General features: G+C 46.8%; 1 protein-coding gene across 1 annotated transcript in view; it reads left to right on the top strand.

The window, feature by feature from the left end:
* CDHR3 (cadherin related family member 3) overlaps window positions 1-24,087 on the top strand; it is a 114,990-nt gene that overhangs the window by 51,583 nt on the left and 39,320 nt on the right. The window contains exons 2-6 of the mRNA XM_090041057.1: window positions 2,055-2,257; window positions 9,836-10,004; window positions 16,631-16,716; window positions 21,220-21,314; window positions 21,418-21,522. Of these exons, the coding sequence (XP_089897183.1) occupies window positions 2,055-2,257; window positions 9,836-10,004; window positions 16,631-16,716; window positions 21,220-21,314; window positions 21,418-21,522 (658 nt within the window). The remainder of the gene's footprint in view (window positions 1-2,054; window positions 2,258-9,835; window positions 10,005-16,630; window positions 16,717-21,219; window positions 21,315-21,417; window positions 21,523-24,087) is intronic.

Genomic DNA, 24,087 nt, shown 5'->3' on the forward strand with positions numbered 1-24,087 from the left:
ATCAGCTCATAAGTTTGGGTTTAGGAAAATGCTTCTTTTGTATTAATGTATAAAATTAATAGATTAATGAGAAAGCATACAAGGACTTCTGGGCCTCCTCTCCAGTCTCCTGCTGCAGAGACTTAGATGTTCCTTGCAGGCTGCGTCCTATACCACCAGCAGCATAGCTGTGTTCATATTGTAGGCTGGGCAGGCTACTGCTGAGTGACCATGCCAGCTAGCCCTCTGCATGTGCCAAACAGCCTGCCTGTACTGAAACAGCTGCACTACTCGTTTAAGAAGCAGCCTGTGTGGAGCAGCACAGCATGCTTCAGGGCAGTGCTGCTGGGCATAGTAAATATTCTGAACAAACATGGCTTTGTAGTCCCACTGCTCATTCCTTTCCACTCTAGCAATCTTTTTCAATTGATTTCCTGGACTCTTCTCCACAATCTTAAGGGCCTATAGATTTTTATGACATGGGGAAGGGGAAAAGAAGGGAGAAATAAAGACAAAAATATAACCTGAAATCCTGCTGTCCGCTGACTGTCTACTAACCAGGGGCTCATATTGGGCCCTTCCAGATCACCAATCCTTACATGGCCATAGATGACCTGTGGTGGCTGCCTCTATTTTGGCCAGCACCAAGGAATGAACCAAGGACCTCCAAAGCTAAAAGCAGGTGTCTCTGCAGAATAAGCCATGCTGTTATATCAAGAGCCGTTAGACACATCTACAGTAGATCAAGTGCCAAGGCACATGTGGCACTCACTAGCAGGTTTCCTGGTCTTAGGACATAAACAATTCAAATACAAAAGCACTTATCTCTAGGAAGTACTCAACTATTCTTCTTCCTTCCATTAGGGCCAGCACTGGGCAAGATTTTCATAGCCCTTCCTTCCTTATCTTCCAGTCACCAGACTTGTAGTCTCCAGGGCCAGGTTTCTTTTTCTTTGTAATTAACAAGCTTATTGCCTTGGCCTGCCTCTTCACCATCTACACCTGCTGCCTGTCTCTCCTGTCAACAGGCTTACCACTTCACAGTTAGCCTCCCTGTAGCACTGCACTCACTCACTTCTAGTAGCAGGGGTAGGGGCTCCTTGCTAGAATCTTATGAGCATATATCAATTATCTATTCCCCTGGCATTGCTGTGGCAGGACATTGGAACTATACTCATCTCTCCTGCTTTTAACTTATGACATAGCATAGTGTGTTCTTGCAGTTTCTGGGGCCTTATTGAGAAGAAGCTATTGAGACTCCCTGGGATAAATACTTGCCTGAAAATTTGTTACTGGAGTTGAGGGCCAAGGGGGCCCTTTCCAGTCCTACATTTCAGTCCGCTGGTGGTTGCAGGTCACTTCATTAGGAGAAGAAATATGAACTTGGAACCCAAGTATATGAACTTTTAAGGGGAAAAAACCAACCCCCTGCCCCCACAAATCTCCCCCAAAACCTAACCCAGGTAGTGGATCCAAATTGCTTACAAGGTAATACCAACCTATCACAATGCACTCAACTTACCAGGGGTTGAGAGCACTCAGCCTTCCAGGTGGTGCTAATTAGCATGTTGCAGAATTAGCCTTACCTTTCTTGATTTAATTTACAAGGCACGTTGGAAAAAGTGGTAAAGGAGAAAGGAAGAAAACATGAGCTGTTGAGAGCAGAATTCACAAAGAAACTGGGATCACTTTTTTAACTATACATTTTTGTTTCACTTAATTTATTTTTATTGTGATTCATGTGGAAAAGTGATAGATGGTGCTGCAGTGGTGATTGGTTGGGTGATGGAAACAGCTTGTGTTTCCTAGATATTGCATGAATGTAAGCAGTGTAATAATGAAACTACCTTAAACATCAATCCTTTTTAATGAAAGTACTGCATTACTTAAGCATAAAATAAATGGTTTGATTTCCCTGTCATTTGCAGAGCATCTATAGCAGTGTAATGCCACAATTCACTACAGCTGAAGTAGGAAGAGCACCAGCCCATTGGTGTTCAGCAATGAAAGTGCTTAGTACAAGATAAACGCTCTTACTCACAAAAGTAATTTCACATTCCTTTCCAAATTTGCAGGAGGAGGCACTCTGTCGCTTGAAAACTTACCAACTACAGGCAACATTGCAGAAAATTCTCCAGCCAATGCTTCAGTTCACGTGTTCAGTGTCAAGTTATCACCATCTCGTGCAAGAGTAGCTGTACAATATCCTATCATAATAAATTCAAATCCACTTACAAATGCTTTTCAGATTGTTCCTGAAAGTGAACTTGTATACAAGGTGAGTTTTCAGACTACGTATAGCAATGTTTAGGTCATGAAGACTGACACTGGATTACTGAGAGCTGCTATCTGGATAGAAGAGAGTCACTTCCCTTTTAATCATAAGAAAAAAGCTGAAAAAGCAGATCAAGTTACCTATTACAATAAGTTTAAAATGTATGACACATGACGTGCTTCTAGGGCGCAGGGGGGGAATCAACATTTGTTTCCAAGTAAACTAAACTAAGCTAAAGTAAGGCCCTTTAATTCTGAATGAGTCCATGCTAGGGTATAGTGTAGTCTTGATTAATCTACTTTTAACATTTGTTTGAATTAATTTTTCTGTGTCTCCAAGGATCATGATATTGTGAAATCAGAATCAGGCTCCACTGAAACCAATGTGGGGTACTATTTTAGAACCTAACTAACACACATTAATGGGCTGGAACCACAGCCCTATGTAATCATAGAGTCATATAAAAATAGAGGTGGAAGGAACCTCAAGAGATCATCCAGTCCAGGGCTGTCAAACTCATCTGGCCCTATGGGCTGGATGAGTGGTACAGAGCTGGTCCATGGGCTCGATGAATGGCATGTGGCTAGTCCTATGGACTGGATAAAGTCCATGGAGCTGCAACCCCCTTCCCCCATGCTGGATCCAATGCATGCAGCACCCATGTAGGACCATTCCAGGATCCATAGTGCACACAGCACTCACCTTGGAGTAGCTAAGTGTGGGTGGGGGGAGGCACCGTGTGCAGTGTGGAACCCAGAGTGGCTGAAGCAGGCACCATGTATGGTATATACTCTGGGCCCTGCACATGGGGCTGGTCTAGTGTTTGTTATGTGCTGCATGTTGGTCCACTCTGAACCCAGACGCAGCACCAAGGGCTGGATTATGAGGCTCCACAGGCCAAATCTGGTCTGTGATCTGTATCATTGATACCTATGATCTAGTCCAATCCCCTGTTCAAGGCAGGATCAACTCTGTCGAGTGTTTGTCTACCCTGCTTTTGGTCTTCAGCACTGGGACTTCTTTTGGGTGGCCTCAGAGGACTTCAGGACCACCCTCTAGCTACCACAGCAACATTAGAGAGTCCAAAGCAACAATAATAATTAAAAAATAAAATTAAAAAAATGCTCAGTCCTTTATTTCACCAGCAGGCTGTCATCCGCCCTGATCCACCTCATCTTTTCCCTTTACTGGACAGAGCTCTCTTCTTAGGACAGCATGGTCTTACCATCCTCACTTAGTTCAATGATCTTATCCCATTCTTTCATCCCTACCAGGGTGCACAGGACTCTGCCTTCAGTTCCACACTATTTCACTAAGTGCCATAATAGAAATCATACACCTTTCAACTACAGACCCAATCCTGAAATCCCCAATGCTTCTAAATTAAAAAATTGCTTCCTACAAGTACTTCCTGCTTTCCCATCATCAAAAGAACCAGTCACTTCTTCATAGAAGGAAAACAGGTTGGTCAGGTTGACTTTCTCTTGGTGAATCCATGCTGGCTGTTCCTGATCCTAGGTAATTCAAAATAGCCTGACTGATCTGTAATTCTCCAGATCCTCTTTCTTCCCTGTCCTAAAGATGGGGACTATATTTGCCCTTTTTCAATCAGCTTGTGCAACAGCGCCCTTGTGCAGCTCCATGGGTGGCATCAGTGGATGCACTGCACTGACACTGGCACAGTGGTAGTGATACTGGAAATGCAGTTGCTTCTGTTTTTGGATGCCTCCCACTCCACCCTGCCCCCAGGGTTGCCACCTAGGGCCAATGACCCATTTGCCTCCCCTTCATTACACTATTGTCCAGGACTTCGCCTGATCTCCATGAGTTCTCAAAAGTACACCCCACGGTTCTGAAATTACCTCAGCCAATTTGTTCAGTACTGTAGGGTGCATCCCATCCAGCCCTGACAACTCGAAAGCATCTAGTTTGTTTAAGTAAACCCTAAAGTATTCTTTCACTACTCCAGGCTGTGTATCTCCTTCCCTCTCTTTGCTATCAACTGTGCTCATCATCTGACAGATGACTATTCATGAAGACTGAAATAAAAAAAATCATTGATACTTTAGCCGTTTCTACATCATCAATAAGTAAACTGACTTTTGCATTCACTAAGGGACCTACATTTTCTTTGGTCTTCCTCTTACTTCTGACATACTTGTGGAATCCCTTTTATTGCCTTTTATAACTTTTGCCAGTGCACCTCAAATCATGCCTTGGTCTTCTTGATTTTCTCCCTGCACATCAGTGCAATATTTCTATAGTCTTCCTTAGTAAAATGATCAAGTTTACACTTTTTGTAGTATTTCTTTTTGAGTTTCTTTGAGATTGCTGCTTAGTCAGGCCATTTTCCTGTTGCAATTCTCACTCTTCTGTTGCATCCGAATACCTTGTTCCTTCAGCCTTAATAGGACCTCCTTAAAGTACAGTCTTCTCTCCCAGACTCCCTTCCCCTCAGAGCTGCCTCCCAGGGAATCCTGTCTACCTTTTCCCTGAGTTTATTAAAGTCTGATTTTTTTAAGTCCAGTGTCTTTATTCTGCTGCCCGTAGGATCTTGAACTCTATCATTTAATGGTCATTATCACACAAGTTACCTTCTACTTTCACATTCTTTAACCAGTTCCTCCTGTGTACTGCTGTTTCCCTCCTAGCAGATGTCACGGTTATTAAAAAGAATCATGAGAACCAGGTCCTGGGATTTAGAAGCTTTCACCAGTTGTTTAAAGAAGGCCTTGTCTGCCTCATCTTCCTGGTTTGGTAGCCTGTAGCACATGCCCGCCATGACAGCCCCCTGCTGCTGTTCCCACTGACTTTTACCCAGAAGCTTTCAACAGACCTACCTTTCAGTTCATACTGTACCCCAGAACACATGTACATCTCTTTTAAATATCAGACAACACCTCTTCCTTTTTCTCCTACCTGTCTTTCCTGAACAAATTATACTGATCCATGACAGTACTCCAGTCATGTGAACTATCCCACCACAGGTCTGTAATCCCTTAGATCATACTTCTGAGAATATACTAGGATTGCCAGTTCTTCCTGTTTATTCCCCATGCCTTAGTATATAAACATTTCAGATAACTGATTGTCCTGTTTTCTCCATAGGCACATTGCCAAAGCTTTTAATTTTGCATCTCCTTATTGGTTTTTTTTTCAGGTCCTCTAGTTCAGGGTTGGCCAGAGTTACTCACCCTAGGAGCCACATCTGATCCCCTGTGGAAGTTCAAGTGCCACAGTGGAGAGGTGGGGGCGGTGCTGAATGACCCAGAGTGGAACACGGCGACGGGGGTGCTGAGCAACTGGGAGCTGTTCCAGCTTCCCCAAGGGGAGTGCAGACTGGGGTAAGCAGTGCAGCTGCAGCTGCAGCCCCTGCCCTGGAAGCCCAGTGCCTGAGCTAGCAGTCTTGTGAGAAATAGGTGGGGCTTCGGCCAATTTTTAGCAAGCCACACATACAGTGTCGGAGAGCCACATGTGGCTCCCGAACCACGGTTTGGCCACCTCTGCTCTACCTCTTTACTTACCTCTTGACTTTTTTCTCCATTCCCTGTTGAACCTAATTTAAATTCCTCCTTAGTTAGTGATCCTATATGCAAAGACAATCTTCATCAGATGGACCCTATCTTTTCCTAGTAATCCTTCTTTTTGCAACATCACCCTATAGGTAAAGAAATCAAAGCCTTTCTGGAGATATCATCTATGCAGCCCCATGTTGATCTCCAGGCTGCATCTGCTCCTACACAGGTTTTTGCCCTTGACTAGAAGGATCAATGAGAACACCACATGGAATCCTGTACACTTTATCATTGTATCCAAAGCCACGTACTCACTTTTGATCTGCTCAAGTTTGCCCCTGGCAGTACCATTAATTGTCAGAGGGACAAATGAATGTTTGCAACCTTTCTGTGACATCTTGGAGATGGGCTCCTGGCAGGCAGCAGACCTGCTGAACCAACAGATCAGGCCAGCAGATGGGCGCACTCGTGCTCCGCAGGAAGGAGTCACCAACCACCACCACCTGGTGCAGTAGTGACATGTAGGGGGTAATGGGGGTGCATGTGCACCCCCTGAGGGCTCTGGTGCACCCCCTGACAGGCTGCATGTGCCACTCAGGTGATGGGCAGGGGGGAGTGCTGGTTCCCACCCTGAGAGTGCTGGCCAGGGAGTGGAAGTGCCCCCTAACCCCCGGCTGGCGAGACTGACCATGGCGGGAAACCTCCCCTGGTCAGTGACTGGTCACTGGGGGGCATGTGCTCCCCCTAAGGTGGCACCAATTGCCCCTGACCTGTTGCTTTCTTTTGGTGACAGTGGTCACAGTCCTCCCACACCTTGGGGGTTTGTGGCTTGGCATCTACTACCACTGGAGTAGATTCCTCCTTGTCTGACATTAGGGCTTTGAGGACCTGTTCTTTACCTGAACTGCTACAGGTTCAGAGGAGGAGTTCTGTCTGGTGCCAGAATTAAGAAGCTACCAGCTTCCACCTTCCACTCTGAGTCTTTTTCGTCTTCCAATGCCTTCTTGGCCTATTCCTCTTCCATGATGCTGGAAGATTCATTGTGCGCCAACATGATAAAGACCTAATGATCATGGATGCTTCTGAGCCTAGCCACCTCCCCTTAAAGCTCCCTTACCTGATTTCTGAGAGAATCCATCAGGAGGCCCCACTCATACTGCAAACACCTCCTGAACCTGAATCATCTTTAGCAGGAATAGTCAGGTTGCAGCCTTGGAATGCCAGACTATGATCTGGGATTGTGGTTTGGTGGTTGGTACTTCACTTGGACAGAGCTCACATGCGTACAGGCAGAGGAAGACCTGGCAGTGGCAGGAGCTTTAGCTCAACATCTTCCACCCATCCAGTTGACCCTTTTGCTAGCTACTTCTTCCTCTTCTGCTGCTATTTTCTGAAAAATCCCTCTTTCTCCTTTGTCTTAATAGCAGTCTTCAACTACCTGAAGGGGGGTTCAAAAGGATGGAGTTGGACTGTTACAGTGGTGGCTAATGCCAGAACAAGGAGCACCGGCATGAGTGTCTGGTACCTCTTGAGTCAGGGGGGGCATAGGCCCCCCCTGACACCAGTCAGCAACCGGGGGGGGGAGCCCTCGCAGCTGATCTCACTCACCGTAGTGGCCACTTCCAGAAGCAGTGTAGCCACTTTTGCTGGTGGCCTCACTCCTTGGCCAGTGCTTGCAGTGGGGCACTGGTGCTCCTGCCTGCCCCCTGCCCACCAGCTAAACAGGGAGCTCAGCCTGACAGGGGGTGCACCGGTGCTCTCAGGGGGTGTACATGCACCCCCTTGCACCCCCTACACACCGCGCCTGAGCAATGGTCTCACCTTGCAGCAAGGGAAGTTTAGGTTACATATTAGGAAGAATTTTTTCACTTGGAAGGTAATAAAACACTGGAATAGGTTACCCAGAAAGGTGGTAGAAGCTCCATCCTTGCGGGTTTTCAAAATCTGGTAGACAAAGCTTTGGCTGGGATGAACTAGTTGGAGATGGTTCTGCTTTGAAAAGGGGGTTAGACTAGATGACCTCCTGAGGTCCCTTCTAGCCCTAATTCTCTATTATGTGTTTGCTATTTGTTTACATAGAGGAAGGTATAGGGTGCTCTTGTAATGCCATAATCATGTGGCACATTTCTTGCTGGCAGTACTCTGTTAATTCCTGCCCACACACATTCTGCACTAGGAATTACTACTTGGCTTGACTAGACCAAACACATTCCACCATGTAGCAGGCCTTTATAGTGCAGACTGGAGACTACATCTCACCCCCAGAGAAAGACAGCCATTTATGTAGTTGTACTCTCTTTTCTCAGAAGGCCTTACTTCTACTTTGCAGTTACATGACAACTCTTCATCTCCTAAACACCTGCCCTTAAAAAGGGCCAGAAATCAGAGCAACTTTGTGCGTGCTATCCTTAGAGGGACAGTCAAGTCCTGGAGGGGACAAGTGTTTCAAGACTCTTTTCCTTCTGATCTGTCCCCTGTGCATGAGACTCACTTCCACAGGCACAATGTCTTGTCTTTCCACTCCCTCATTCTGCTATGGAACCTACAAGAACTTTGCCAGTTAAGGTTTTTCCCCTTATTTATTCTATGATGAATATTTTAATTCTACTAAAACCAAGTGGCTCCATCAGTTGTGCACAAGCCTTGCAGATTATCTATGCAAATTTAATTGATTATTACAATTCTTTCCTTTCTTCTCCTTCAGAATATCTTATTTCCCACCTAGCTGTGTCATGTCCAAGATCAGTTTACATGCTCCTCAGTTTACAAACTCCTCAGGGGCTTTGTACTTTGTCTTGTTTGGGAAGTGCCCAGCATGTTGCAGATACCATTAAAATAATGAGGACATTCCCAAGGAGTGCTGGTTTGTAGACTTACTTATTCAACTGATTGCAGGCACCAAGATGTGCGGGGCGTGAGCTGGGTTGTGGCTGTTGCCCTGGTGGGTTCTATCCCCTGGTGTTAATTTGCAAGAGGGAGAGGTAGACTCGTAATTGTTCCAAAGAAAGCTTTATTTTGTTTCTTACTTACGCACCACTGATAGAGATGTGGCTGCGCAGGCAGTTACACTTGGTTCAGTCCCGAACAACGACAAATAAAGTCTCTCACTCGCGTACCACCGGTGTGAATGTGGCTGCACGGGTGGATTCCATCCCAGTTCAGGTGAGAGACGAAGGGAAGAAAACAACAAAACGCTGGATCTTGGTTCGGGTGGGGGATAATCAATAATTGAGCATCCGTCCCGTTCCGATGGAACGGATGTAAGGTAAACCAACGGCTCCCGGGTCAGGTGAGGGTGAAAACAATAAACCGCTGGACTTCCCGAGAACCAAAACAAGCCGATCAGCAAACAAACAGTTTTTCAGAGACAGAAGAAACCGTGGGAAGCTGGCCAGGCCTACCCACTTAGCAGTGGAAGCTCTGGCTTCTGCTCCTGCTAGCGGACTCAGAGCCATGGATGCTCTGGCCTCCGCGCGGTATCTTTCTGGCGTCCGCCCCAGGTGGAAACTCCACCCCAGTCTTTATAGGCCAGATGACAAGCCCAACCTCAAACCCTGATTGGTGGAATTTTCCCGCCAAAATGTTCGTGGGCTTTTCCTCAGGGGACGGGGTTTTCCCAGCGCATGGCCAGGGGCCATGTAGCAGGCTGAACAGGGACTTTCCCGGATCGTGAGGAGAGTGCTGACGGCACCTGTTGCTGGGCAAAGCTGGCAGAGCCCAGCCAGAGCATGACACAAGAGAAGGCTCAAACCTAAGACAATATGAAACATAGTACTATATCACTTCAATCTCTCTCACAATTTTTACAGGCCTAGTTCATATTAAGTTAATCTTCTCATTTGGTTGCTGGTCTCTAACATGTCCTAAAGAAAAAATTGGGGAAAGAATACACGGTACAATACATGGCATTTTACTTAAAAGTACCTAGACTCTTGTACAATACTATGGAGCAAATTAAACATAACAAAAAGTCTACTCATTGCTTACCAAAGTAAAATGTTCTTTTACCTACTTATCCATCCATTCATACTGCATAGTGTGCTAATAATAATCTGTTATATTTCAGGTTGTTACCACTGAAAATCCCATCCTGGATTATGAAGCTATGCCACATCTCTTTGATCTGCAGATCTATGTTATGGATACAGCTGGGGCAACTGACCTGCAAACACTTACTGTCAAAATAGAAGATGTTAATGAAGCTCCTATGTTTCAAGGCAATATGGCAACACAAAGTAAGAGGACTGCTTAAAAGGAACTGTGGAGATGAATACTTGAAATAGTGACAAACATGAATTGCTAAAGATTACAGATAGAGTGTAGAGCAATGCCTCTGGTTGAATATTTCCATTTTAGAGGGTTATTGTTGTTATCGAAGTTGTATATTTTCAGTTCATATTTGGTACAATTGATCTTACTGAGGAGGTGAAAGTGTTTTGAGATATGCACCAAAATATGAATCTTCCATTTTCAAACATTGAAAAAGTGAAAAGAAAGAACCATTTGTGCTAGAAATATTTTATGATTTATTTTTGATTAGCTGAAGTACATCACTGGTTGGTATTAGAAATTCAAAGTTTGACAGGGATATAGTCACTTGGGGTGCTTACACAAGTTACATTTTTCGTGTGATTGGGCCTCTGGAAGACCTCTACAGCCACAACATAACACAACTGCATGGCTGAAGAGTGCTTTTAAAATGGCCAATTGCATGAAAAATTAACCCTTGTCAAATCAGCTGTTAGCTGAAAGCATTATAGAACCAAACGCCTTCACAGATTCATAGATGCTAGGGTCAGAAGGGACCTCAACAGATCCTTGAGTCCCCAGCCAGATGTCTATCCAGCCTTCTCTTAAGGACCCCCAAGGCAGGGAAGAGCACCACCTCCCTGGGAAGCCCATTCCAAATTTTGGCCACCCTTACCGTGAAGACGTTTTTCCTGATATCTAGCTTAAATCTCAGTTTGTGACCATTGTTCCTTGTTACCTCAAGAGGTGCCCTGGTGAACAAAGCATCTCCGAACCCTTGCTGCATCCCTCTAATGCTGGCTTGTCCAACATATGGCCCGCCCACCGAGGCATTTTCTACGGTTTACTTTCCTTCCCACGCCGTGTCCCTCCCCAGCCCCCCAGCACCTCCCTCATGGCTGCTGAAGGCCTGGGGAAGGGACAAGGCTCCCACACGCCCGCGTCACCTGACGTCGCGGACGCGGTGCTGCGGGAAGGGCAGGAGCCGCGTGCCCTCGGGACAGGGCGAGCCCGGCCGGAGCAGCCGGGGCTGAGCTGCCTTTCCCCACCCGCGCCGGTCAGTCCCGTGCCGAGGGGCACGCGGCTCCGCCGCCGCTTCTGCTGCCTGGTGCCGCCCGGGGTGCTGTCCCGGCCCCAGCAGCACGGGGGAAGCCGGCACGGGCGCCTGGCGTGACCTGCGCGGGACGAGGCGGCGGGAGCTGATGTCTGCCGGACCTCGTGCTCCGGCCTCGCAGCGGGCTGCGGCCGGGCCCCGCGGTGAGCGGGGCGGGGCGGGCGGCGCTGAGGGCCTGCGGGGCAGCGGTGCCTCGCTTCAGCCCCCCTCAGGCAGCGCCGGGTCGTGGGGCGGCACTGCTCGGGGGATGGAGATGTGGAGCTATTTATTTCTCCCCTTCAGTCCCTGGGGCAGGAGCTGCCTGGATGCAGAAGGGGTCCCTCCTGCCCGGCCCACCAGCCGCTACCATGCACCTTGCAGTAAGGGGCAGCAGGTGCAGTAGGGCCGCACAGGCAGGGTCTCTCTGGCCCAGGACAGAGAGTGTTTGCATGTGGCTCGCCGGCCCACTGGGTGATAAAAAGTTCATGATCCAGCCCCACATTCAAAAAGGTTGGACACCCCTGCCTTAATGAATTTGTAAACAGCCACAAGATCATCTCTCAGCCTTCTCTTTTGGAAGCTGAAGAGGTCCAGGTCCCTCCTCACAGGGCTTGTCCTATAATTCCCTAACCATATGAGCCGTCCTCCTCTGGACCCTCCTGAGTCTGTCAACTTCCTTCTCGAAGTACAGCGCCCAAAACTGGACACAGTACTCCAACTGTGGTCTGACCAATACTGCACAGAGGGGAAGTATCACCTCCTTGGATCTATTTGTTATGCATCTGCTGATGCACGATAAAGTGCAGTTAGCGTTGCTGATGATTTCGTCACACTGATGACTCATGTTCATCTTGGAGCCCACTATGACTCCGAGATCCCTTTCTGCTTCTGTGCTGCTGAGGAGGTCACTTCCTGGCCAGTAGGTGTGCTGGATATTTTTGCACCTTAGGTGCAGCACTCTGTACTTGTCCTTGTTGTACTGCATCCTATTGTGTACTGTCCACTTTTCTAACTTGTCCAGGCCTGCCTGCAATCATTCCCTACCCTCTGGAGTGTGCACTTCACCCCACAATTTAGTATTGTCCACAGACTTGGACAGAGTACACTTCACACCCACATGCAAGATGAAGATATTGAAGAGCACAGGTCCAAGGACTTAAACCGTCTGGGACCCCACTACACACATCCTCCCAGGTTGATACCCACCCGTCTACTACCACTCTGTGTGCGACTGCTAATCCAATTTGCCACCCACTGGACCATGTAAACATCTATATCACAGCCTTTTAATTTATTTATGAGAGTGGGATGAGATACCCTATTGAAGGCCTTGCTAAAATCCAAGAAAACGACATCCACCTCTACTCCTGCATCTAAGCATTTTGTGACCCTGCCATAAAACAAAACCAGATTGGTCAGACATGATCTCTACCTGCTACAAATCCATGCTGGTTTCCCTGCTGCATTATTTTTCCCGCTGGACTCCCATAAATATGATCCTTGATAATCTTTTCAAAGACCTTTCCAAGGATGGAGGTGAGACTGAGTGGCCTATCATTACTCGGCTCCTCCTTCCTCCCCTTCTTGAAAATAGGGACCACATTGGCCCTTTTCCAGTCCTCTGGGACCTGACCTTAGGGAACTTGTGCTTCCTCGAGGGTTAATTTTTCATGTCTTTGCCCATTTAGGCTGGTGATTACATCAGCAAGCACCCGTTGAGCCCTGGGGGGGGGGGGGCGGGGGGCTGGCAGCGGGGAGGGAGCAGCACACAGCTGCTGGCTGGGCTTTGTCTGGATGGGGGGCAGGATGGAACAGAGCCCCCTCACCTTGCAGGCCCCCCACAGCTAACCCAGTTGGGCTATTGGGGGAAGCCGGGCAAGGTGAGGGGGCTCTGTTCCACCTCTTCCTCTCACCCAGCTCCAGCCATGGCAAAGCCAAGCTGCTGCTGCTAAGATGCCTGGGCAGGGGTTTGGGGAAGGAAGCCTCCTCACCTCTTGGGTCCTGCTGTGTGCTGCTCCCTTTCTCTCCCTCTCCCTCTCCTGCTGACTGCCCTGGAGCTGGGGGTGCAGGACTTGGGAGAGGGGTGGTTCAGCAACCTCCTCAGAGGATGTTGGAGATCTCCTCCCTGCTGGCCAGGGCTGGTACGGGGAGGCTAGAGCCTCTCCCCCGTCCTCCCACCCAGACCCAGACCCAGACCCAGACCCAGACCCAGACCCAGAAGGCAAACATCTGTTGTAAAGGGGCTCTAACTCATGGTGCTCTGTGCAAAGTGCCATGAGTTCATGCGTGACACCTAAACATAGGCACCCTAAGTCATAGATGTAACTTCAAGCAGTTTGTGAAATACTGACTTGGATTGGGAGAAACAACAACATTTAAACACTTTATTCATTACCTGAGCTTTTGATAAACAATAACAATATTCTACTGATACTGTACAGCAACACAACGGATTTGCACCAACGTGCAAGAAATGTAAACATGAGGTCCTGGGGTTGTGATCTGTGACAGTGCCTGCTAAGAAGTAAAGGATTCCATCTCTTTCATGTGACAGCTGATGTTGCCCCTGCCTCCTTCCAGACCTCCAGGGAGGCTGGAACACCTTATCCCCTCCAGCAGTTGGCCAATGTGTTGGAGAATGAGCTGAATTATTTCTGGTCTCTTTTTATCCAGTAACTGTTTGATGTAAAATATATAAACAGCAATTGGAATAAGGACCAGGATCCAAAATTCTCCCCTACCCCCACTCCCACTCCTCCCCAAGCCGCATATCTTTGCTACTAGCCTATAGACTCTCATTCTTTCTTGTGCTGTCTTTCTGGCCTCGAGACCCCACACATTCCTCTGCACTGTGGCACAGCTTCATCCAGAGGTGCTTCCCATTCCCAAAGCTTGGAGGTTAGGGCTCTCTTGTGAGGGGTATGGGCTTGAACTTCCTCAAGCAGAGGATGGAAGTGAGCCCAAGTCTCCCATTTCCTAGGCCAGTAAGTAATCCTTAAACTTTTAGTCCCATGGGCCAGATGAGTGGCATGGGAAAAGTCTGCAGGCTGAAGCCTGAGTGGGCTTCATGCACAAGGCTGGTCAGCGCAAACCCAGACTGGGCCCCATGCATCTGGATTCAGCTAATGCTGTCCAGATCCCACCTCACGCCACCTGGACTGGGCTCTGCATACCTGAATCCAGCCCTGTGCCACCTGGATCCAGCTCTGTACCACCTGGGTAGGGTCTTGTGCAGCCCCAGCTCTGTGTGCCCAATCTAGCACGAAGGGCCAAGCTATCTGCCTGCAGGGCTTCCCATGCACATGGAAATTTGACAGCTGGGAAATGGCAGTTAATGCTACCACTGCTCCTCCTCTGCCAAATTTTTGGAGCCATGGGGGGCCTGAGGGTGGATGACATGGCTTTGTGGGCTGGATTTGGTTCAGCACCCCTATGTCCCCTATGTCCTAGGCTATTATATAAGGTTGACAATGCTACTACCTCTTCTGGATTCATTTTAAAATTAGGCAGCTATAATTGGATTTTATGAGGGACTCAGTCCCACTGATGGGTTTCAGGCTTTGAGTCTGTCCACCAGGTTTGGCTCCCCAGGGGACATCAATGCCACTCCAGGATTCCCACAGGTTCAGGCTCCGGCAGTTTTGTGCATGCTCTGAACTCCAGCCCCAGATGCCTCAGGAATGTCCAGGCCAAAATGAGAGAGACACGTCATGAGTTTTAGGTGCTGAATTTTAAGAGCTGAGGAACTTGTAGCACTACAAAACTGAAGTGCTCTAGGGGAGTGCACATGTACGATAAAATCATGCTCCCAGCCAGGGGGCAATAGGCAGCTGTTCCCCCTGCCCCCGCAGAAACCTGTCAGTGCGGCAGCCAAGGCAGAGAGGCTGCATCTCTGTTGGGACTTCCTCCAGCTGGCATCATCCCCTGTGGTGCCTGCAAGCCTCCTGCAGTGATAACACTGACTGGGGGTTCTCCTGCACACTATTAGCTGGTGTTGCAGCCAGCAGCCCCCTCAACTGTTACCACAGGGTTGCAACAGCTGATGGAGCTACTTGCAACACCCCTCCCTCTCCCACTGAGAACAGCTGATCAGTGGCCTCTGCCACCCATCTGTAGTTGCTGCCATCCTGACTAAGCAGGGCAGCAATGGCTCTATAGCAGCCACAGTGTGTGGTAGAGCTGCAGCTCTGTTCCTTGTGGGCCATCAGGGAGCCATCTGTCTTTCCCTCCCCCTTGAAAGCAAGGAGTGAGAGCAGAGCACTCTGGGATGGTGGGAGGCCAAGAGATCCTCACTGTGCACAAGGAACTTTTCTGTGGAGGATCTGTCATCCCTGTCGCGCTATGAATAGCTTGGACATGTGCACATTTGCATTGTCTAGTGCTCTAAATGCAAATACAGCATGATGAAAGTAACATGTGCCTGTAGCTGGTGTCTCCCGAAGTCCTGCTCCAGATCCCTAAGTCCTCCCTTGAACCCAGCCCAAAGTTCTAGTGCCAGATTTAGTGCACATCTAAGTCTACTTGAAAGTCATCCAATTTAACATATTGCAAGTAAACACCTCCGGGGTTCCTGCTTTTATACACTACAGTGTGCCAGTGACAAAATGAACTTCTCTTTGGGGATGGGATTATGTCATTTCTGTGCATGGACACTTCCTAGCACATTGTGGGTGCTACCAGAAACAAATAATAATGATATTTGACATTAAGACACTCCAGGGGATCAGCACAGCATGAAACATGCTGTACGTGGGAGCTTTGTGCAAAGAAATCCATCATCTTAAGTCTCAGCTAGAGCTACCATAAATCAGTGAACATGGATATCTGAGCTATCTAACTGCCTGGCATTAGTTAACAACGCCGGCTACAATTAATGTTAACTGTACATTTGCTGGTTATTAAAATGTATCTCATTCATTAAACTGTATATTTATATCACTTTCATCTGGGAATACTTGTTACAGTGTTCTGGGATTCTCATTTAGGAAAAAAGCAACCAGGAAAGGTCAAAGAGCAGGTTAATATTCTAGAAACAGGATACAATAGAAATGCTAGTGTGTTGTGTAAATAATGTGATTTAAAGGTCTGAGGTCTCATTAACCACTTATTCTAGAAATGATTTCTGTACATCTTAGGAAAGACAGGATTCCTATATTCCCAATGATACCATGCAGGAGATCTTAACCCTGACAGCTTATAATACACATTGGACTGAACTGAAGTTGGTGTAGTGCACTCTTAGGCAAAAAATCAGGCCAATATAAACCATATACCAAAGACCAGTTCAAGACAGGGTTTATATGGTGCCTGTCTCGTTCATGCAGTTCATAATTGTATGGTTGGCTACATCTTCTGGCTTGTCTAATTTTGTCTATTTTCCTGATTATTTTGGAATTAGATAGAGTGAGTATATATATCAGGTTATAATATGTTTGGACATAGTTAGTATCTCTGTATATTTGCTAGTATGTCCTCTTTTTCTTAATAAAATTAACATTGACTATATTTCTATTCATATAGCTATAATGATCTATATCTTAGAGGAAACTGGAGCTGGAAATATTTACCAAATTGAAGCGATAGATCCTGAAAGGCAAGAACTTAAGGTAAGTTTAATAAATAAAAAAGAGCTGATGCAACCCATTGAATTTGCTAGCAGCTTTCTCACATAATTGATACCAGCTTTCTCATATACATGTGCTAAGCAGGAACAAAGAAACTTAGGTATAGTCAGTTAACATGCAGTATTTTAAATAATAATTTATAGCAACTGAACTTGTTTTTTATAAAAGTCCACTCAACATTTGGATATAGATCAGTTAAATTTTTAACACTGCTAGGTCAACAGGCTTTGAAGGCAAGGATTAAATATGACACCTCATAGATATCAGCAGGAAATTCAAGTTTTTCTTGAAAGGCTTTACATATCAGCAAAAATTTTGGAAGAGGAATTTTGTTGCAGATAAGGAAAAAATAACAGCACTTCAGAAACTGTTGCTTTGAGAAAAAAGAAACAGCATGATCTAGAACAGAAACTTGGGGTGTCACTTCAGCTTGGAACATTTTTTTAAATGGAATTCTTGAGGTTTTTGCTCAATCACACTCCCATTGAAGTCAGTGTGGATTTGAGTAAGTAAGGCAGGAAATAAAGACCTCAAGATTTAGCCAAAGATTACTATTGTCAATGAGAGAAAACATAACTGCTGAGAATGTTTCATTTTCTATACAAAAATCTTTGAACCTGTGACAAATACCAGTTATAATCCTAGAATCATAGAGCTGGAAGGGACCCCAAAGGATCACTGGGTGTAGCCCCCTGCATGAGCAGGAAAGACATCTGGGGTCAGGTGATCCCAGCCAGGTGACCATCCAGTCTTCTCCTGAAGACCTCTAGGGTAGATGATTGCACCACCTCTGGAGGGAGCTTGTTCCATAGTCTGGACACCCTAGTTGTCTGGAAGTGGTTGATCATGGTGTATTTCAGCCCCAAGGGTCTGTTTCCAGTGTTGATTAATTCAAACAGGTGCTTCCGCACCCTTGACAGTTAAGTTTCAGGGAGTTCCTGTCTCTGTATTGATTCTTTCCTCTTCTTGGTCTGTAGTTTTGTAGGTATTAATTGCCACTCATTAACTTGTTTATCCAGACTAGCTACTGTGTTACACAATCAGCCAGGATTCATTAAGGGATTGGCTCCATACAGAGATTCCTACCCTTGGTACCATTGTTACATGGTACAACTGACTTTTAAACTTAAAGTGCATTTGTAAAACTATCTAAAAGTTCTATTTTTACTACAAATACACATTATATAAAAATAATAATAATATAATAAAAGAAAAAGAGGGAGGAAGGAAGAAAAGGTAGAAAAGAGAAAGCATCCCCAAAAGGGGGCAAATACTGCAAAAGGGGCTTTTGCCATATGGAGGAGCTTCATGTTTGCTGTGGGGAAGGGGGCAGGCAAAAAGGTTTCTTGCTACAAAGCCATGCTGGCTGTCATTCAGTATCATGCCTTCTGCAAGTGTGTCATGTATAGCCTCTTTGTTGAATGTTTCCAGGATTTTCCCTGGAATAGAAGTTAATTGGCCTAGAGTTTCCCAGGTCCTCACGCTTCCCCTTCTTGAAGATGGGCACAACACTGCCCCTCTTCCAGTTCTCTGGGATTTCTCTAGAGGCCCATGATTTTTGAAAGACCTTTGCCAGGGGCTTTGCGATTACTTTGGCCAACACTTGCAGCATTCTTGGGTGGAGTTCATCAGGTTCTGCTGATTTATACACGTCTAATTTCTTTAACTGATCGTACACCAGTTCTATTGCAATGGTGGGAACAGTGTTAATCCCGCCCTGCTCATTCTGTGCCCTACCTGGTGTGTTGTTCCCCTTGGTCTTGTGAAAGACCGAGGCAAAGTAGTCTTTTAGGAGTTCCATTTTTTTCCTGAGTGATAGTGACCAGGTATCCTGAGGCATTGAGCAGCGGCCCCACAATCACACTAGTTTTTCTTTAACTCCCTATGTAGCTAAAGAAGGACTTCTTGTTGTCCTTGATTCTTGTAGCTAGTTTTAGTTCGGTTTCTGCCTTAGCTTGCCTAATCTGCAGGCCATTGTGAAGTAGTCTTCCTTAGAGCCCGTCCCAAGCTTCCATTGTTTATATGCCTCTTTCTTTTTCTGTAGGAGGGCTGCAACTTCCCTGCTTAGCCAAGAGGGTTTTTTGTCCCTTCTGCTACTTTTTCTCCATATGAGAATGGATTTTCTTTGAGCCTTAAGGATTGTGTCCTTAAGGAACTACCATTCTTCTTGCACTTGCTTTACTTGTGGTCCTTGGTTTCTCACGGCATTCTCTACTAGTGACCCGAGCTTATTAAAATTTGCATTTTTGAAGTCTAAGACTTTGAGCTTGGTATCTGTTTTGTCAGCCTTGTGACAGACCATGAACATAATGATTTCATGGTCACTATCACCTAGGCTGCCCTCTATGTTTAAGTTGGTCATCAGGTCATGCCCTTTGGCCAGGACCAGGTCAAGAAGTGCATTGCCTCTAGTTGGCTTGTGCAACTCCTGAGTCAAAAAACGCTCTTTGGTACTGGTCAAGAAGAATCGTGATTGATCTGAGATGGCTAAGCATTCCTCCCAGGAGATGTCTGGGTAGTTGAAGTCACCCATGACAACCATGTCCCATGCATGTGGGGCCTCCATTAGTTCATGGGCGAATGCTAGATCAAGTTCCTCCCCTTGGTTAGGTGGCCTGTAGTATACACCTACAGTCAGGTCTCTCTCACCACGCCTCCCCTGTAGCTTGACCCAGAGGGTTTCAAGTTGTTCTTCTTTAGGGCTGACATCAGCCTGTAGGGAGGTGTACTGCTCCTTCACATCAAGGGCAAAACCCCCACCTCTCTTCCCTACCTGATCCCTTCTGTGAAGAACGTAGCCCTTTATGGCTATGCTCCAGTCATGAGAGGAGTCCCACCAGGTCTCCATGATCCCTACCAGATCACAGTGCCCAGTGGAAAGCAGGAGGACTTCTGGCATTGGTGTCCTTCCACCTAAGTCCTTCTACTGAGGTCACTGGCTGCCTGTTGCATTGAAGGGGAGCTGTTTTCTCAGCTCCTGTGAGAGTGGCTTGCTTGGTTTCATTGTCAATGGAGCTTTCCTGTATATTGGCCCCTGAGTAGGCTCCAGTTACTGTTTCCCCATCCCCATAAGAGGCTACAAATGTAGAAATGTTGGACAGCTAGTAAAATAATACTCCCACTAGGGAAACAAGAGTTTTCTTGTCATAAGAATTTGTAGATTTATTGTGCTCATTACTCAGCTTTTTTTGCAGAAACTTCATTTAAACAAATCACAGTAGGAAATGACTACACTCAGTACTCTTTAATTTCTGTTTTTCTAAAGAAGCAACACTGGGGAAGTAGAATCAATGGAATGGGTCTTCTATAAGGGTGTAGGCCTGTACACATCATCTGATTATGATTATGATGTATGATTAGTAAGATTACTCAGTGTTGTGTAGTCCAGAGCACTGATTCTCAACTGGGTACCATGGGGTGCCACAAGATCTTCTGAAGGGTGCCTCGAGGTGTAAGTAGATATGCAGGTATAAGAGGATAAGTGCACACTCAAACTCAACCCTATCTGGCTGCTCTGCAAGGAGGTAAGAACTTGTTGCAAGGAAGTGTTGTTCAATTCACAAAAGTTATGGGGAAATGCCTGCAATCAAATGAGGGGTGCCTCCAGAGTCTAAAAAGGTTGAGAACCACTGGTCTAGAGTTTATGGAAGTTACTTGCCATATTAGTAAAGATCTCCTCACAGGACTGCTGGCACAGAGAAGAATTGTTTTGTAGACCCCATTTAAAAGGGAAGAGGTGAAGGAGGAACCATGTCCATGGTATTTCCTGTGGTAAGTGTCCTGTGGACAGTCCTCTGGTTAAAAGCCTACAATCACTGTACAAGTGCACAGTATCAATAATCTTGTTCCTGTCTACCTTATGTCTACCTCCCTGCTGGAGATAAGGGTATAAAGCACGTGCAACAGAAATAGCTCACTGGGTTACCAACTACTGTCAATGATCAATTCATACCAGAAAATGATCTAGCTAATGTGCTAATAGTCATGGTGCCAAAAGACACTTTAAATGACATGTAGAATATTAGTTAAATGCACTGGTGGTCTCCTTGGGCATGGAGTTTGTTATCTCCTGTAGCCCAGCCACCAGGTGGATATAGGCACACACATGCACCAGTAGATACATTGCATTCTCTTCATAGAAGAGATGACCATAAGGTACAGAGAATAATTAGGATATCAGTATAATACAATGATTGACTTATCTTATGTGGCTATGTCTCCTTCTACTGGTTGGCACCAATGAGAAGCACACCTTGCTGCTTACTGTCAACCAGCATCAAGTCCTTCAGTTTTAGTGACAGGGGCTTGGACTTAACATCCTATGTTTGGTGGCCACGATTCCTGTTGGTTTCATTACACAAATCTGAGGGACATGTTTGAAATGGGTATACCCCATCAATGTGCAAATGTCCATTCTATAAGACATGTGGGATCAGATGTTTTAGGAAAAAATACAAGGACTAATTGAGATTCTTTGTATTTCAGTATTCGTTGACCCCTGCCTCAGGCCTATTCATTGTGTCTAACAGTGGAACCATTTCTACCACAAGACAATTTGATTATGAGAAAGATCAGCATTGGTAAGAATTAACTTTGGACACTTAGTTATTAGTAATTCATAACTAACACAAATAGCTATGCTGACAGTTCGAAGAGTGATTCTTGCTTGCTTTTATTTAACAGTTACTTTTTAAATATAACCGTGACAGACAACTTAGGGCTGAAAACTACCAGAACTGTGATAGTCAACATAATTAACACCAATGATGAAGCACCGTATTTTACCACGTGAGTGAAACATCAATATAGTGTAAAAAATATGGATAGTTTTCAGGTGTGCTATAGTATAACCGTTACCTGATATGACATCTGGCTATTGCTAAAACAGTACTTGTGTTCTAAGTCTCCTGTTGGAAGTTTTCATTGTCATTTCTTTCTGTTATCCCTATATCCATTATTTATGCTAGATTTGGGACAAAATTTGTTCCTAGGCAGAGGACTGAAATGAAAGCAATGGCCTATTTGACATCTGTTTAAGTGGCATACAGACCTTTGTGCTGGCACAGACTGGGCGTGTCTACATGAGATGCTTTACTGAGCAGTAGACCAAATTACTGGGTAATAAGTGTCACTGTCTACACATACAGATGCTTACTGTGCAGTAATTTGGTCTAACTGTAAGTTAATTAGCTCCCTGTAAACACAAGTACGAAATTAACTCTTGATTAGTTACTGCACAGTAATGCACATGCAGATGCCGACTGGGAGCAAATTTGCCCCTGGCCAGCCCTACCATCAGAAGGCCACCTGCAGCTTAGCCCCAGGGCTGAGACAGCTCTTTGTCTGCCCCAACCCCAGGTCCTTAAAAGCCTGTGGGGATGTAAGGGCCCTGGGTCACCTGAATCCAGCCTCTGGCCACTGCATATCTCTGCAGAGGCCCCAGGCCAACTGCAGTAGTCTGCCCGCACCTTAGTGTTGATCCCTGGCACCGTGTCACTGCATGGCTGCCTGTTCCATGCTGTGGTCCTGCACTGGGTGCTGCAGGCAGCTGCTGGGCCTGGCAGCACCCTGGGCCACCTGCAGCCAGCCTCTGGCCACCAGGTCCCACTCCAGCTGTCTCCAGGCCACCCACAAAAGCCTGCCCAGACTCTGCTACTGGTGCCTGGCACACCATCACCATATGCCTGCCTGTCCCATGCCATGTCCCTGCACTAGACACTGCATGTGCCTGCCCAGGCCCACCAGCACTGGGACTGCTGCATGGAGACCCAGTGACCCATTGAGGAAGCCACAGTGGCATCCTCTCAAATGCCACACATTGCCTCCTGGGGCTGCAAATGGTCCCAATAGGAGACTGAGGACCTGGCTGTGCTATGGGGAGGAGCTGAGGTCCTTAGCCAGTTTGTGCAGTGGCCCCTATAATATGTACACCTACGCGTAACTGGTAAGATTCAGAGAATATCCAGTACCACCATGATAGCCCCATATTCTACTGCTTCCTTTTTTTCTGCCTCGCCCCTGTAAACTGTACTTCCTTCTTCCATGATGGACATGGATGCAAGATGACTACTTCACTGTCAGGGCAGCTAGGATCTGGAACCAACTTCCTGGCTCCTACCCTGGGGGTCTTTAAGAGGAGGCTAGATGTACACCTTGCTGGGGTTGTTTGACCCCAGTACTCTTTCCTTCTATGGCAGGGGGTTGGACTTGATGATCTGCTCAGGTCCCTTCTGACCCTAGAAACTATGAAACTATGAAACATCAACATCTGTCAGGCTGCATGCAGGAGTGTGGGTATGACTGGTTGGTGTGCCAGTGCCTTATAAAGGTCAAGGTCTTGAAGGCACAGTAGGTCACAGTCACTGACCACAACTGTTAGTCAGGGGCTGCCTGCAAGGTAATGCCCTTTATGTGGCAGCTGGATGACACCCTTGCACCCCAGGACCAGGACCTGAGACATGCTGTCTACTCAAGCATGGGCAGCCTGCCCAACCCTCTGCTGTGGCTTGGCACCTAAGGCAATGCATCACCAGGGAAGGGCTCCTCAGGCCACCAGGAACCCATTCCATCATGCTCCCTGCCCCTGGCCTCTTCCAGAAGCTCTGGATGCCTGGGCCAGTGCAAGCCCTGCCAGCTCCAATCAAGCAACCCTGCCCAGGACGCCAGGACAGCCAAGGCACAACAATCTACCAGCTTCTCCCTGGAGGGGGCCCCTGCCTGGGCAGCCAGATGCTGCACCCCTGTATCCCAGGACATCACCAGGAACTACATGTCCTTTCAACCAATGGGGGCTAATTCAAGCCACTGGGCATGCCTGCCAAGCCCACCTAGTAAGCCCTGCACGGGGGGCAGGTCCCTTCCTGCCCCTGCCCTTGTTCCTGCCTCTGCCCCTGCCCCCCACCCAGCCTGGCCATGCTCCCCTGGTCCTGGGTTTCCCTGCTCCCACAGCATACAGGGAGGTGGGAGACAGTGAAAAACTTTATTGAGCAGCCTGTGCCCCCACAACTTGGAGGCCATGGTCCTCTAACACCTCGGTTGTGGAAAACAGGGACGTGTAGCATAGCCACAGGTAGCCCTCCAGGTGGTGGTATAGGTTGTGGGGCAGGAGTAAATTACTTTGGAGTAAACCCACCCAGGTGCATTTGCATGTGTAGATGCGCCCACTGAGAGGTAGAGTCCCCCTTTGTGAATAAACTCATACAATATTTACACTTCATAACTATGTGTATTTACTCTCATGCTGCTTATTAATGCAGCAACATGTCTAGACATACAAAGGTTTTCACTTTGATTTGCCTTGTTCTCTTCCTAGACACATACAATAGTAAATCATTACAGTCATCTTTGCTGCCC

The sequence above is a fragment of the Crocodylus siamensis genome, chromosome 4 (genome assembly GCF_052110815.1).
Source record: "Crocodylus siamensis isolate JL-2025a chromosome 4, ASM5211081v1, whole genome shotgun sequence".
Lineage (NCBI taxonomy): Eukaryota > Metazoa > Chordata > Crocodylia > Crocodylidae > Crocodylus > Crocodylus siamensis.